Here is a 17,534-nt window from a genome sequence, read left to right on the forward strand (position 1 = left end):
AAAACAAATCAGGAGATAGAGAAACCATGTAAAAATGGCAATATCACAATACTTATGGACAACATCAATATGCACATGGACTGGGAAAATCAGGTTGGTTGGTGGGGGATCCCAAGATAAGGAATTTGTGGAATGTTTAAGAGATGGTTTTTTTGGAACTACCTGGACAGAGCCCACTAGGGAACAGGCAATTCAGGATTTGGTGATGTGTATTGAGGCAGACTTGATTAGGGAACTTCAGGTGAAGGAACCCTTCGAAAGCAGTGACCACAATATGATGGAATTTACCCTGCAGTTTGAGAGGGAGAAGCTGGAGTCCGATGTAATGGTATTTCAATTAAATAAGGGGAACTATAAAGACATGAGGGAGGAGCTGGCCAGAGTTGATTGGAAAAGGAGCCTAGCAGGGAAGATAGTAGAAGAGCAATGGCAGGAGTTTTTGGGAATTATTCGGGAGGCACAGCACAAATTAATCCCAAGGAGGAGGAAACATGCTAAGGTCAGGTCAAGGCGTCCATGGCTGACGAGGGAAGTCAAGGACAGCACAAAAGTAAAAATAAAAGTGTACAAAGTGGCAAGGATTAGTGGGAAGCCAGAGGATTGGGAATCATTTAACTGCGATAAGGGGAGAGAAGATGAAATTTGAGTGCAAGTTAGCTCGTAATATAAAAGAAAATGGGAAGATTTTCTTTCATAGATAGACATAGAATTTACAGTGCAGAAGGAGGCATTCGGCCCATCGAGCCCACACCGGCTCTTGGAAAGAGCACCCTACCCAAGGTCAACACCTCCACCCTATCCCCATAACTCAGTAACCCCACCCAACACTAAGGGCAATTTTGGACACTAAGGGCAATTTATCATGGCCGATCCACCTAACCTGCACATCTTTGGACTGTGGGAGGAAACCGGAGAACCTGGAGTATATAAAAGGAGTATATAATAGACATTGAACAACTGGAAAATGTGGTTGGAGCAGTAATAATAGGAAACAAAGAAATGGCAGATGAACTGAATACTGTAGTTACTTTGCATCCGTCTTCATTGTGGAAGACACCAGTGGGATACCAGAGCGCCAGGAGAATCAGGGGACAGAGAGGAGTGCAGTGACCTTCTAAGGAGAAGGTTCTGGGGAAACTGAAAGGTCTGAAGGTGGATAAGTCACCTGGACGGGATGGTCTACACCCTAGTGTCCTAAAAGAGATAGCTGAGGAAATCTTGGAGGCATTGGTGGTGATCTTTCAGGAATCACTGGAGGCAGGAAGGATCCCAGAGGACTATAAAGTGGCTAATGTAACACCGCTGTTTAAGAAGGGAGGGAGGCAGAAGATGGGAAAACATAGGCCGTTTAGCCTAACTTCGGTCGTTGGTAAGATTTTAGAGTCTGTTATTAAAGATGAGATCGCAAAGTACTTGGAAGTACATGGTAAAATAGGACTGAGACAGCACGGCTTTGTCAAAGGGAGGTCATGCCTGACAAATCTGTTTGTTCTTTGACGAGGTAAGAAGGAAGTTAGACAAAGGAGAACCAGTAGACCAGGTTTATTTAGATTTCCAGAAGGCCTTTGACAAGGTGCCGCATAGGAGACTGTTTGATAAGTTAAGAGCCCATGGTGTTAAGGGTAAGATCCTGGCATGGATAGAGGATTGGCTGACTGGCAGAAGGCAGACAGTGGGGATAAAGGAGTCTTTTTCAGGATGGCAGCAGGTGACGAGTGGTGTGCCTCAGGGGTCTGTGCTGGGACCACAACTTTCCACAATGTACATTAATGATCTGGAAGAAGGAACTGAAGGCACTGTTGCTAAGTTTGCAGATGATACAAAGATCTGTAGAGGGACAGGTAGTACTGAGGAAGCAAAGGGGCTGCAGAAGGATTTGGACAAGCTAGGAGAGTGGGCAATGAAGTGGCAAATGAAATACAATGTGGAAAAGTGTGAGGTTATGCACTTTGGAAGAAGGAATTTAGGCATAGACTATTTTCTAAATGGGGAAATACTAAGGAAATCAGAAGCACAAAGGGACTTGGGAGTCCTTGGATTCTATTAAGGTTAGCGTGCAGGTTCAGTCAGCAGTTAAGAAGGCAGATGCAATGTTAACAGTCATGTTTAGAGGACTAGAATACAAGACCAGGGATGGACTTCTGAGGCTGTATAAGGCTCTGGTCAGATCCCATTTGGAGTACTGTGAGCAGTTTTGGGCCTTACAGGACACTGCGAGGCCTGGATAGAGTGGACATGGAGAGGATGTTTCCACTTGTAGGAAAAAATCGAAGCAGAGGACACAATCTCAGACTAAAGGGACGATCCTTGAAAACAGAGATGAGGACAGCACGGTAGCATAGTGGTTAGCACAAATGCTTCACAGCTCCAGGGTCCCAGGTTCGAATCCTGGCTTGGGTCACTGTCTGTGTGGAGTCTGCATGTTCTCCCCATGTGTGCGTGGGTTTCCTCCGGGTGCTCCGGTTTCCTCCCACAGTCCAAAAATGTGCAGGTTTGGTGGATTGGCCATGCTAAATTGCCCTTAGGGTCCAAATTGCTCTTAGTGTTCAGTGGGGTTACTGGGTTATGGAGAAAGGGTGGGGGTATGGGGTTGGGTAGGGTGCTCTTTCCAAGAGAGCCAGTGCAGACTCGATGGGCCGAATGGCCTCCGTCTGCACTGTAAATTCTATGACAGGAGGAATTTCTTCAGCCAGAGGGTGGTGAATCTGTGGAACTCTTTGCCGCTGAAGGCTTTGGAGGCCAAATCACTGAATGTCTTTAAGACAGAGATCGATAGGTTCTTGATTAATCAGGGAATCAGGAGTTATGGGGATGAGAAAATACCAGCCATGATTGAATGGCGAAGCAGACTCGATGGGTCGAGTGGCCTAATTCTGCTCCTACGTCTTCTGGTCTTATTTGCTTCATCCACCTCATTATCTTCTCCTTGTCGAAAAATCATGTGGGCGCACCACCATCGCCTTTGGTGGTTCCCCTGCCTTTGGTCTCCTCCCCAACACCCTTTGCACGAGATCTACCTCAGGGAGGGGGGGGTGGGGATGCAAGACCCCCTAATCTACCAACATGTCGAACATACTCTGTTGCCTGCATTCCCTGAATTCTTTCAGGCAGCCCTGCAATCCGGAGATTCTGCCTCCTGGAACAATTCTCCAGGTCCTCCACCTTCTCACGCCACATCGCCGGCTCTCCACCACAAGGTCCTCCAACGAGGCGAGCCGGTTCTCATGCTCACCCACCACCTCCTCCACCTTTTGGACTGCCAGACCCTGCACCTCCAGCCTCTACTCCACTCTCCTGATAGAAGTCCGAAGCGGCTCCACCATCTTTACCAGGTCCTCTTAAGCATTCTGCCTCTACTGCTGGAACTTAGCATTCCACCAGTTGCTCAGTAGACCACTGGGTGAGCAACGTCACCCAGCACCCTCTGCCATCTTTTCCCCTGTCGCAACTCGAATAACCTCTCGGCCAGGTTGCTGTTACACTCCTTGTCTGGTAAGTCATAAACCAGCCCCACGATGGAGCACAAATATTTTTCAGTGCTCATGCACCTCAGACCAGCAAACACCCCTTAAATCGAGTGAAAAGGGACCAAACAATTCCACCTCGAGCGGGAACCACCAAATTTGCAACTCACTCCATGGCCGCAACAGGAGGTCCAATGATATTTTCATGCTTACTATTACTGAGACTAGCTTCCAAGACCAGATTGTATTAGAACATAGAACATAGAAAAATACAGCAAAGAACAGGCCCTTCGGCCCATGATGTTGTGGCAAAATTTTGTCCTCGATTAAGAACAAATTAATCTACACCCCATCATTCTACCGTAATCCATGTACCTATCCAATAGCTGCTTGAAGGTCCTTAATGTTTCCGACTCAACTACTTCCACAGGCAGTGCATTCCATGCCCCCACTACTCTCTGGGTAAAGAACCTACCTCTGACATCCCCCATATATCTTCCATGATTCAACTTAAATTTATGCCCCCTTGTAATGCTTTGTTCCACCCGGGGAAAATGTCTCTGACTGTCTATCTATTCCCCTGCTTATCTTATAAACATCTATCAAGTCGCCTCTCATCTTTCTCCGTTCTAATGAGAAAAGGCCGAGCACACTCAACCTTTCTTCGTAAGACCTACTCTCCAATCCAGGCAACATCCTGGTAAATCTCCTTTGCATCTTTTCCAAAGCTTCCACGTCCTTCCTAAAATGAAGCGACCAGAACTGCACACAGTACTCCAAATGTGGCCTTACCAAGGTTTTGTACAGTAAGAAGTCTTACAACACCAGGTTAAAGTCCAACAGGTTTGTTTCAAACACGAGCTTTCGGAGCGCAGCTCCTTCCTCAGGTGAATGGCGAGGTATGTTCCAGAAACATTTATATAGACAAAGTCAGAGATGCTGGACAATGCTTGGAATGCGAGCATTTGCAGGTAATCAAATCATTACAGATCCAGGGAGAGGGATAATCACTGGTTAAAGAGGTGTGAATTGTCTCAAGCCAGAACAGTTGGTGGGATTTTGCAAGTCCAGGCCAGATGGTGGGGGGTGGATGTAATGCAACATGAATCCAAGATCCCTGTTGAGGCCGCACTCATGCGTGCGGAACTTAGCTATAAGTTTTTGCTCGGCAATTCTGCGTTGTCGCGTGTCCTGAAGACCGCCGGCATCTCCACATCAAGGTTTTGTACAGCTGCATCATCACCTCATGGCTCTTAAATTCAATCCCTCTGCGAATGAACGCTAGCACACCATAGACCTTCTTCACAGCTCTATGCACTTGAGTGGCAACTTTCAAAGATCTATGAACATATCTCTCTGCTCCTCCACATTGCCAAGAACCCTTCCGTTAACCCTGTAATCCGCATTCATATTTGTCCTTCCAAAATGGACATCCTCACACTTTTCAGGGTTAAACTCCATCTGCCACTTCTCAGCTCAGCTCTGCATCCTATCTATGTCTCTTTGCAGCCGACAACAGCCCTCCTCACTATCCACAACTCCACCAATCTTCGTATCGTCTGCAAATTTCCTGACCCACCCTTCAACTCCCTCATCTAAGTCATTAATGAAAATCACAAACAGCAGAGGACCCAGAACTAATAGCTGCAGTACGCCACTGGTAACTGGGCTCCAGGCTGAATATTTGCCATCCATCACCACTCTCTGACTTCTATCAGTCGGCAGTTCGTTATCCAACTGGCCAAATTTCCCACTATACCTGCTCCTTTCCTATTTCTGACTTCAACCCATACTACCTCAGTAGGCAGATCCTCCTCAAACTGCCTTGCTGCAGATGTGAGACTATCTCTAATTAATAATGCAACCCCCACCCCACCTCTTTTACCACCCTCCCTAATCTTATTGAAACATCTGTAACCAGGAACCTCCAACAACTATTTCTGCCCCTCTTCTATTGGAGTTTCCGTGATGGCCACCACATCGTACTCCCAAGTACCAATCCATGCCTTAAGTTCACCCACCTTATTCCTGATGCTTCTTGCATTGAAGTATACACATTTCAACCCATCCCTGTGCCTGCAAGTACTCTCCTTTGTCAGTGTTACCTTCTCCACTGCCTCACTACATGCTTTGACGTCCTGAACATCGGCTCCCTTAGTTGCTAGACTACAAGTCCGGTTCCCATTCCCCTGCCAAATTAGTTTAAACCTCCCGAAGACTACTAGAAAACCTCCTCCCCAGGATATTGGTGCCCCTCTGGTTCAGATGCAACCTGTCCTGCTTGTACAGGTCCTACCTTCCCCAGAATGCGCTCCAATTATCCAAATACCTGAAGCCCTCCCTCCTACACCATTCCTGCAGCCACGTGTTCAACTGCACTCTCTCCCTATTCCTAACCTCGCTAACACGTGGCACCGGCAACAAACCAGAGATAACAACTCTGTCTGTCCTGGCTTTTAACTTCCAGCCTAACTCCCTAAACTCGTTTATTACATCCACACCCCCTTTCCTACCTACGTTGTTGGTACCAATGTGCACCACGACTTCTGGCTGCTCACCCTCTCCCTTAAGGATCCTGAAGACACGATCCGAGACATCCCTGGCCCTGGCACCCAGGAGGCGACATACCTTCCGGGAGTCTCGCTCGCGACCACAGAATCTCCTATCTACTCCCCTAACCATTGAGTCTCAAATCACTGTTGCTTTTTTATTCTCCCCCTTCCCTTTTGAGCCCCAGAGCCAGACCCAGTGCCAGAGACCTGGCCGCTAGGGCCTTCCCTCGGTAGGTCATCCCCCCCAACAGCATCCAAAACGGTATACTTGTTTTGAAGTGGAACGGCCACGAGGGACCCCTTCACTGTCTGCCTGTTCATTTTCTTTCCCCTCACTGTAACCCAGCTACTCTTGTCCTGTACCTTGGGTGTGGCTACATCCCTGTAACTCTTCTCTATTGCCCCCTCCTGGATGATCCGAAGTTCACCTAGCTCCAGCTCCAGTTTCCTAACATGGTCTCTGAGGAGCTGGAGTTGGGTGCACTTCCCACAGGTATAGTCAGCGGGGACACCGGTGGTATCCCTCACCCCCCACATCCTTCAGGAGGAGGATGCAACTGCCCTAGCCTCCATCACCTCTTTCCTCACAGAATACAACTGCACTGTGGACCAACTGGAACTCCGCCCTCCGACTCTGCTCCCAGTCAGCTGTACTCTCTGCAAACTCCCGGCTCCCTTCACGCTCTTTGAGGAAATGTAGGAAATGAAATGAAAAGGAGCACCTCTGTCCCTCCTCACCTAACTCCCTCAGTCACCAAACTCTTGCTATAGCACTCAAATGCACCCACATTCAGCACTCCCACAGTCACCAAACTCTCACTTTCGCACTCAAATGCACCCAAATTCAGCACTCCCGCAGTCACCAAACTCTCACTTTCGCACTCAAATGCACCCAAATTCAGCACTCAGTGCAAACAAAGTCTGCACTGTAACTAGCTCAGATTTATACAGTGACTCTAGCCTCTGAAAACTGGCCCAATCCAATTAACGAATTAACAAGCTCCAGCTGCAAGTAGTTACAAGTAGAACCTTTGTTTAAAGCTGATTGAAAATTCACCTTCTTCTCAACCAAACATCAACTTTTAAGTTAATTAACTGAATAAAAGAAATACTAGACTTTAGATAAAAATATAAAGTAAACCCTTAATATCCCTCAGTCACCAAACTCTCACTATAGCACTCAAATGCACCCAAATTCAGCACTCAGTGCAAACTTAATTAAATTATTCATTTCATTAAAATTTCACCGGCTGATGTGGTGGGATTTGAGCCTGTGTCCCCTGGGTATTAGCCTGGCCCTAATGTCCTCACTTTTCATCTCACCAGCCTCCACATTCAAATGATCATCCTCTACCATTTCCGCCAACCCCAGAATGTGGTCACCACTAAACACACCTTCCTCTTACATTCTGTAGGGACCACTCCCTCTGTGACACGCTGGTCCACTCTTCCATTACCTCGAAACCTTCACACAGCACCTTCCCTTGCAATCACAGGAGTTGCAGCAACACCTTCCCTCTTTACCTCCTCCCTCCTCACCATCCAAAGATCCAAATGTTATTTTCACTTGTGCCTTCTTCAATTTGATCTATTGTATTCACTGCTCCAAATGTGGTTTCCTCTATATTCGGGAGACAAATTCATCGACTGGGTGACCGCTTTGCGAAACACCTTTGCACGGTCTGCAAGGACGACCCCAACCTTCTGGTCTCTTTCATTTCAACTCAGCATCTTGCTCTCATGCCCAGATGTCCATTCTCGGCCTGATGCAATGCTCCAGTGATGCTCAATGCAAACTAGAAAAACAATACCTCTGTCATAATATACGCCAGTATATCATGGTGCAGACACACACACTAATTGGCACACAGCAAGACCAATCAACACACACAACACCGCAGCCAATCACCAGTTAGAGCACACTCACTGTAAAGACAGAGGGCATCAGTTTTTCCACTCATTTGGGATGCAGCCTCTCAGAAGGACAGAGCTCCCAGCTTGCAGCACAGATCTTCACCATGTGCTGAGTGCATAGACTGGTTAGGATAGGCATAGGTCTTTTGTTTAATCTAACATAGTGTCGACCCACAGTAAAAGTATGTTCAACAGTTTCTAGCTTAATAAAATAGTGTTGTACTATTTCAAGTGTTGGTAGCCTGTATGTGTTACTGCTGAGGTAAACGCAGTCTCCACGGATTCAGAGTACCCAACACATCAACCTCCTCTTCCGATTTGGCATGTCAATGGACTCACATTGAGTTCAACAACTTTAGACAGTAAACTTTTCCTCCATCTTAACCCGCACCGTTTATAGTTTGTTGTTCGTTGTTTTCGAGCTCCCTGGCCTGCCCCAACACAACCCCACCTCTTCTATTCTGCCCCATCGCCTCTGCCCCCTTTCCAACTATATATTCTGTAGATATCTACCTTTTCTCAGTTCTGTAAGAAGGATTATTTAGACTCAATGTTAACTCTGTTTCTCTCGACAGATGTTGTCAGACCTGCTCAGTTTATCCAGAATGTTCTGTTTTTACCTCATTATTACTAGTTCCATGGCAAAGAACAATGCAGCACTAAACAGGCCTTTCGGCCATCCAAGCCTCTACCGGTCAAGATACCACCCTTGGCCAAACCCTCAGAAGTTCCTTGTGCCGCATCCCTCTATACCCATCCTATCCATGTATTTGTCGAGATGCTTTTGAATGCTGTTAACGTATCTGCTTCCACAACCTCCCCTGGCAACGCGTCCCAGGCACTCACCACCCTCTGTGTAAAAAACCTGCCTCACACATCTCGTCTAAACTTTGCCCCATGACCATAAACCTATGCCCCCTAATTACTGACCCCTCCACCCTGGGAAAGATTGCCTACCATCCACTCTATCCATGCCCTTCATAATCTTGTAGACCTCTGTCCGGTCGTCCCTCAGCTTCCGTGGTTCCATTAAAACCAATCCGAGTCTATTCAGCCTTTCCGCATAGTTAATACGCTCCAGACCAGGCAACATCCTGTCAGCAGATTGAAAATACTTTTTTCTGGGCAGCATGGCGCTGAGGTCACGGTTCGATCTCGGCTCTGGGTCACTCTCCGTGTGAAGTTTGCACATTCTCCCTGTGTTTGCTTGGGTTTCGTCCCCATAGCCCAAAAGATGTGCTGGTTAGGTTGATTGGCCAAGCTAATTTGCTGAACAGTGGGCTGAACTGCTGGCTTGAAAAGCAGAACAATGCCAGCAGCGTGGGTTCAATTCCCGTTCCAGCTTCCCTGAACAGGCGAATGTGGCGATGAGGGGCTTTTCACAGTAACTTCATTTGAAGCCTACTTGTGACAATAAGCGATTTTCATTTCATTTCAATTGGAAAATATTAATTGGGGACACCAAATTTTTTTAAAAAGAAAATACTTTTTTCTCATTGGTCTGGATGGATGTAAATCTGGATTTCTTCAGAGGCAAAGTGCAATAACCCATGGCACTGCTCTGCCCTATCCTAATTGGGCAGCACGGTAGCATTGTGGATAGCACAAATGCTTCACAGCGCCAGGGTCCCAGGTTCGATTCCCCGCTGGGTCACTGTCTGTGTGGAGTCTGCACGTTCTCCCCGTGTGTGCGTGGGTTTCCTCCGGGTGCTCCGGTTTCCTCCCACAGTCCAAAGATGTGCAGGTTAGGTGGATTGGCCATGATAAATTGCCCTCAGGGTCCAAATTAGTGTTAGGTGGGGTTTCTGGGTTATGGGGATAGGGTGGAGGTATGGGCTTGGGTAGGGTGCTCTTTCCAAGAGCCAGTGCAGACTCGATGGGCCGAATGGCCTCCTTCTGCACTGTAAATTCTATGAAATTGCATGCCTTTGATATTCTGACCACTGATCATCCAAGGAGAGAAGGAGCAATCAGTACATTGGCTTCAGTTTTGCATGAAGTCCCATTCAAGCTGATATTTGAATAATAATCTGGGGAGACTTGGCTCCAGTTATCCCAAGAATAGGGATCACTGAATCAGATGCATGGGTCAGCAAATCCAATTGGTAACATTCACAATTTTATGGTCATAAATTTTAATATTGTGAATCAGCTCTGCTCAAACTGAGGAGCTCCGTGAATCATTTTTGTTGAATTCTCGGATCTGGAATCCCAGAGACTGACTCTGTTTAATTACATTCATAAGAAAAATAAGCACCTGAAGCAAAGATTGTGCCATTTTATTGAAACTGTGTCTCTAAACTTCAGGGCCAAATGCCAAATACAATATTCTGAGGAATTTGCAGTAATTTTGTAATTTATTCCAACTATTTTTCTTTGTGACTTCCTGAATTAGACTATGTGCACTGGCTGGTGAATGTAGAATGAACATGGCATTGTGGAATGGTTCATGGACTGCAGGTGGGACCAGAACTGGTTGTGGGCATTGTCAACAATGCCTTCCATTTGTCAAAGCTTCCTAACAATGGATTGGGGCATTCTGAGCATCTTGGAGATACTAGAACATAATGTTCATTTGTACTTCAAAGCAACTGGGCTGATTCTTGAGGGATATTACGGAGCTTTGGTTTGGATTTATGGAGCTCACCAAAAGGTATAATCTGAGCTGTAGAACTAAGGTCTGAATAAGAAGCATTTTGAGTTTGTGCTTTCCTGAAAGATGTGGTTTCTGCCTCATCCTTGCTCATCAGAATGCAGATTTCCTCACTGATCATACCCACACTGACTTTTAGTGCTTCCATTGTTAATGGCTCTCTCAAAAATATCAACTGCATGACCACTGCAGATATTTGAATAAAGTTTCAGATTCAAAAGGGTTTCCCATTTTAACATTTTCTTCCCCTCTTTTAGGTTTCCCTGCAGCCTACACTATACCTCGGTTGAGAAGGCAGACAGACAGGCAGGCAGCCTACTCCCACGACTCTACCATTGGCACTTGTAAGAGACCAGTGGGGCACATGAGAGCGATCCGGGGTGAGTTGCCTCTGATTGTCTCTCTCTCTAACTGTGCGAAAGAACTGAGCCTGCACTCAGTACGTGGCTGTTAAAGTGTGGCTAAGATCAGGAATTTACCATGCAGGAAATCACACACATCTGCAATTTAAAAATATTTTGCATGCACTGTTAAGCCCTCCACAAAGCCGGTTTTGAAATGTTTATATGGTTTCCTGGTTTATACAAGACACATGAACTTTATGTGTATAACTGGTTATTATAAACTGGTTATTTTTTATACTCTTAGTATTGTTGGATAATGCAGACTTTTACTACAGTGGATTAGAGTATTTCACAGGTCTTGAGCCTCCTGTTGTATATGACTTTTGACAGCAGGATTTTAAACCTTGATAAGATTTGTACCTATTTTAAATGAGATGGCAAATAATTTTGGGGGGATTGTAAGTGTCTTTAGCAACGCAATATTGCCCATCCCAAAATATCCTTGAGAAGATGGTGGTGAGTTGTCTTCTTGAACCTCTGCAGTCTCTGTGGAGTCCACTCACGATGCTGGAGATACTTCCAGGACTTTGACCCAGTGACACTGAAGAAATGGTGTTATGTTCCAAGTGAGGCTGCTGTGATCTGAAGGTGATAAGTGTTCCCATGCATTTGCTGCCATTGGTGAAGGTTTTTGCTTTGGAGGGTGCTGTTGAAGGAGATTTGGTGAGTTGCAGCAATTCTTCTCATAGATGCTACACACTGTACACTGTGCTACACACTGTACACATTGGTGGTCGAGGGAGTTTAAGGTGGTGGTTAGGTGGTGCCAATCAAGACGGTTTCTTTGGCTTGGATGGTGTCAAGCTTCTTGAGTGGTGATGGAGTTGCACTCATCCAGGCAAAATGGAGAGTATTCTATCACACTCCTGACTTGTGCCTTGTAGATTTCCCATTGGGTTGGTGCAGTCACATGACAGGAGACAGATGCATTCCAACATATTTTCTGTATGGCAAGATAGTGGAGCCAAAAAAGTACTGGGACCCCCAAAACTGTTTTAAAATCCATTTTAAGGGGCAGCTCCATGGGAGATATGAGCCAATGATTGAGGTGACATCACCTGTGGACTGACGTGTCACCATAATGATCAATGGCTGCAGGTTTGTCAGGATGTTGCCTGCTATGGAGGGCATTGGTGATGAAGCGAGGTTGGATTAACTCGGTTTGTTCTCACTGGAATGAAGGAGGTTAAGGGTCAACCTGATAGAAGTTAACCTGACAGAAGTCTACAAATTTCTGAGGGACGTGGACAGAGTGGATTGTCAGAAACATTTTCCCAGAGTCAATTACTAGGGGACATAGGTGCGAGGGACAAAGTTTAGAGGAGATGTGTGAGGGAAGTTTTTACACAGAGGGTAGTTGGTGCTAAGAACTCGCTGCCGGAGGAGATGGTGGAAGCAGGTGCGATAGTGACGTTTAAGGGGCAGCTTGTCAAATACGTGAATAGGATGGGAATAGAGGGATGCGGACCCAGGAAGTGTCAAAGGTTTTGGGTTAGACGGGCAGCATGGTCGGCGTAAGTTTAGAGGGCCAAAGAGCATGTTCCTGTGCTGTACAAACAAAGAAAAGTACAGCACAGGAACAGGCCCTTCGGCCCTCCAAGCCCGTGCCAACCATGCTGCCCGCCGAAACTACAATCTTCTACACTTCCTGGGTCTGTATCCCTCTATTCCCATCCTATTCATGTATTTGTCAAGATTCCCCTTAAATGTCACTATCATCCGTGCTTCCACCACCTCCTCCGTCAGCAAGTTCCAGGCACCCACTACCCTCTGTGTAAAAAAAAAAGCGTTGTACATCTACTCTAAACCTTGCCCCTCGCACCTTAAACCTATGCCCCCTAGTAATTGAACTCTCTACCCTGGGGAAAAGCCTCTGACTGTCAACTCTGTCTATGTCCCTCATAATTTTGTAGACCTCTATCAGGTCGCCCCTCAACAAACCAAGTTTATTCAACCGTTCCTCATAGCTAATACCCTCCTTACCAGGCAACATCCTGGTAAATCTCTTCTGCACCCTCTCTAAAGCCTCCACATCCTTCTGGTAAGTGTGGCAACCAGAATTGATCCAAGTGTGGCCAAACTTAGGTTCTATACAGCTACCATGACTTGTCAATTCTTATACTCAATGTCCCGGCCAATGAAGGCAAGCATGCCGTATGCCTTCTTGACTACATTCTCCACCTGTATTGCCCCTTTCAGTGACTTGTAAACCTGTACACCTAGATCTCTCTGACTTTCAAAACTCTTGAGGGTTGTACCATTCACTGTATATTCCCTACCTGCAATAGACCTTCCAAAATGCATGACCTCTCATTTGTCCGGATTAAACTCCATCTGCCATGTCGCCGCCCAAGTCTCCAAACAATCTAAATCCTGCTGTATCCTCTCTGACAGTCCTCATCGCTATCCGCAATTCCACCAACCTTTGTGTTGTCTGCAAGCTTACTAATTAGACCAGTTAGATTTTCCTCCAAATCATTTATATATACTATGAACAGCAAAGATCCCAGCACTGATCCCTGCGGAACACCACGAGTCACAGCCCTCCAATTAGAAAAGCACCCTTCCATTGCTACTCTCTGTCTTCTATGACCTAGCCAGTTCTGTATCCACCTTGCCAGCTCACACCTGATCCAGTGTGACTTCACCTTTTGTACCAGTCTACCATGAGGGACCTTGTCTGAAGTCCATATGGACAACATCCACTGCCCTACCAGCACCAATCATTTTTGTGACCTCTTCGAAAACTCTATCAAGTCAGTGAGACACAACCTCCCCTTCACAAAACCATGCTGCCTCTCACTAATACCTCCATTTGCTTCCAAATGGGAGTAGATCCTGTCTTGAAGAATTCTCTCCAGTAATTTCCCTACCACTGACATAAGGCTCACTGGCCTGTAGTTCCCAGGATTATCCTTGCTACCCTTCTTAAACAAAGGAACATTGGCTCTTCTCCAGTCCTCCGGGACAAGACCTGAAGACAGTGAGGATCCAAAGAATTTTGTCAAGGCCTCAGCAATTTGCTCTCTAGCCTCCTTCAGTATTCTGGGGTAGATCCCATCAGGCCCTGGGGACTTATCTACCTTAATATTTTACAAGACGCCCAACACCTCATCTTTTTGGATCTCAATGTGACCCAGGCTACCTACACACCCTTCTCCAGACTCAACATCCACCAAGTCCTTCTCTTTAGTGAATACTGATGCAAAGTATTAATTTAGTACCTCACCCATTTCCTCTGGCTCCACACATGGATTCCCTCCCCTGTCCTTCAGTGAGTCAACCCTTTCCCTGGCTACCCTCTTGCTTTTTATGTAGGTGTAAAAAGCCTTGGGATATTCCTTAATCCTATTTGCCAATGCCTTTCGTGACCTCGTTTAGCCCTCCTGACTCCTTGCTTACATTCCTTCCTACTTTCCTTATATTCCACACAGGCTTCGGCTGTTCCCAGCCTTCTAGCCCTGACAAATGCCTCCTTTTTCTTTTTGACAAGGCCTACACTGTCTCTCGTTATCCAAGGTTCCTGAAATTTGCCGTATTTATCCTTCTTCCTCACAGGAACATGCCGGTCCTGAAATCCTTTCAACTGACACTTGAAAGCCTCCCACATGTCAAATGTTGATTTACCCTCAAACATCCGCTCCCAATCTAGGTTCTTCAGTTCCCGCCTAATATTGTTATAATTAGCCTTCCCCCAATTTAGCACACTCGCCCTAGGACCACTCTTATCCTTGTCCACCAGCACTTTAAAACTTACTGAATTGTGGCCACTGTTCCCGAAATGCTCCCCTACTGAAACTTCTACCACCTGGCCGGGCTCATTCCCCAACACCAGTTCCAGTACAGCCCCTTCCCTCGTTGGACTGTCTACATATTGTTTTCAGAAGCCCTCCTGGATGCTCCTCACAAACTCTACCCCATCTAAGCCCCTAGCACTAAGTGAGTCCCTGTCAACATTGGGGAATTTGAAGTCTCCTATCACAACAACCCTGTTGTTTTTACTCTTTTCGAAAATCTGTCTCCCTATCTGCTCCTCTATCTCCCACTGGCTGTTGGGAGGCCTGTAGTAAACCCCCAACATTGTGACTGCACCCTTCTTATTCCTGATCTCTACCCATATAGTCTCACTGTCGTCTGAGGTGTCCTCCCGTAGTAAAGCTGTGATATTCTCCCTAACCAGTAGCGCAAGTCCGCCACCCCTTTTGCATCCCCCTCTATCCTACCTGAAACATCTAAACCCTGGAACATTTGGCTGCCAATCCTATCCTACCCTCAACCAGGTCTCTCTAATGGCAACAACTTCATAGTTCCAAGTGCTAATCCAAGCTCTAAGTTCATCTGCCTTACCCGTAATACTTCTTGCATTAAAATATATGCACTTCAGGCCACCAGACCCGCTGTGTTCAGCAACATCTCCCTGTTTGCTTTGCCTCAGAGCCATACTGGCCCTATTCCCTAGTTCTCCCTCAATGCTTTCACCTTCTGACATATTGCTCCGGTACCCACCCCCCTGCCATACTAGTTTAAACCCTCCCGTGTGACACTAGCAAACCTCGCGGCCAGGATATTGATGCCTCTCCAGTTTAGATGCAACCTGTCCTTCTTATAGTCACACCTGCCCCAGAAGAGCTCCCAGTGGTCCAGATAATGGAAACCCTCCCTCCTACACCAGCTGTTTAGCCACGTGTTTAGCTGCTCTGTCCTATTTCTAGCCTCACTGGCACGTGGCACAGGGAGTAATCCCAAGATTACAACCCTAGAGGTCCTCTCTTTTAACTTTCTGCCTAGCTCCCTGAACTCCTGCTGCAGGACCTCGTGCCCCTTCCTGCCTATGTCGTAAGTACCAATATGTACTTTTCTTTGTTCTTGCAGCGGCTTAACAATAGGCACCAACAATGAAAGCAACAACTCACAACCACACCTTATAAACCATGACCATATGTGGTACCTGTAGCAGAATCTGCCTCTCATGGATTGGTCTCTTCAACAAAAATAGACCATATGAAACTATTATCATCACCAACGGGAATGTTGAGTGATTCATGTGGCAATTTGCCGCAAGGTGGAAAACCAAAGCCAATGAAATGAAGCCATCTTCAACCCTTCCTGCCTGGATTTAAATAGGAGGGAGGAAGTTGGAAAAGAGAGAGGTCTTCACCCCACACCTTCCCGCCCACTTATATGGACCCACCCAATAGCGCCTTGTATGTCAGTTAACCCCAAAACATAAAAGACATAAGAAATAGGAGGAGATGGTAACAATTTGGCCCTCAAGCCTGTTCCATTACCCAATACAAACATGGCTGATATTTGAGCTCAATTCCATCATCCTTTGATTCCCTGAGAGATCAAATATCAGTCTTAGCTTTAAATGTGTTCAACACTGAAGCATTCTCCCTCTGTCAGCATTCCACAGAGACCGTTCCATCCAAGATAATCTAGTCCACTCCTCCACCATACCCAGTACCTCTCCCATCACCCATGGCACCTTCCCATGCAATCGCAGAAGGTGTAACACCTGCCCCTTTACCTCTTCCATGCTTAACATTCCAGGCCCAAAACACTCATTCCAGGTTAAGCAGCGTTTCATTTGCACCTCTTTCAATCTGGTCTATTGCATTCGCTGCTCCCAGCGCCGGCTCTAGGGTTGCTGGCGCCCCGGGCAAGCTGAACTTCGGCGCCCTTGGGGGGGGCGGGGCGGGGGGGGGGGGGCTGGGGGTCTGGGGGCCGTGGGGGGGCCGGCGGGGGGGGGGCGGGGGGGGGGGGGGGGGGGGAGGCGTGGGGGCGTGACCCGAGGGTAGCGGGCGGACCCCGAAGGGCGGGGGGCGGACCCGAGGGCGGGGGCGGGGGGGCGGACCCGAGGGCGGGGCGGGGGGCGACACACGGGGGGCGGACCGCGGGGGGCGGGCGGACCCGCGGGGGCGGGGCGGGGGGCGGACCCGAGGGCGTGGCGGGGGGTGGGACCGAGCGGGGGGGGGGGCGGACCGAGCCGGGGGGCCGCCCTGGTGGTGCGGGGGGCCGCCCTGGGGGCGGGCGGCCACCGCGCAATGACGCTGGTTGGCACCGGCCCAACTGCGCATGCGCGGGACCCGAGTCTCTTTCTCCTTCGTATCTGTGGCCATTAGCACCCAGTCTCCCTGGGTTTCTGTGGCTGTGACTCATCTTTCATTCTCACTCCACAGTATAGATATTTCCCACTCTCTCTGTCTGTTAGCTTTGACAAAGAGTCATCGGACTCGAAACGTTAGCTCCTTTCTCTCCCTACAGATGCTGCCAGACTTGCTGAGATTTTCCAGCATTTTCCCTTTCGTTTCAGATTCCACCATCCTCAGTAATTTGCTTTTATACTGAAGCATTCAAAACCTACTAGGGTAGATGACTCCAAAAATTCACAACCCATTGATTGAAGACGTTTTTCATCATAGCAGCCCAAAATGATTGATTTCTTTCCTGAAACTATCTCCCCATGAACTAGATTTTACAGCCATTTCACCCCCCCCCCCCCCACTGTGCCCCCCCCCCCCCCCCCCCCCCCCAGGTTGGATCC

General features: G+C 47.5%; 1 protein-coding gene across 9 annotated transcripts in view; it reads left to right on the plus strand.

Moving 5' to 3' along the window:
• The window catches only part of phactr1 (phosphatase and actin regulator 1), a 707,078-nt gene that overhangs the window by 471,449 nt on the left and 218,095 nt on the right, over window positions 1-17,534 (plus strand). For all 9 annotated transcript variants that reach the window (XM_038797119.1, XM_038797115.1, XM_038797116.1 and 6 more), the window contains one exon: window positions 10,841-10,963. In XM_038797119.1, the coding sequence (XP_038653047.1) occupies window positions 10,841-10,963 (123 nt within the window). The remainder of the gene's footprint in view (window positions 1-10,840; window positions 10,964-17,534) is intronic.

This window comes from Scyliorhinus canicula, chromosome 5 (assembly GCF_902713615.1).
Source record: "Scyliorhinus canicula chromosome 5, sScyCan1.1, whole genome shotgun sequence".
Classification (NCBI taxonomy): domain Eukaryota; kingdom Metazoa; phylum Chordata; class Chondrichthyes; order Carcharhiniformes; family Scyliorhinidae; genus Scyliorhinus; species Scyliorhinus canicula.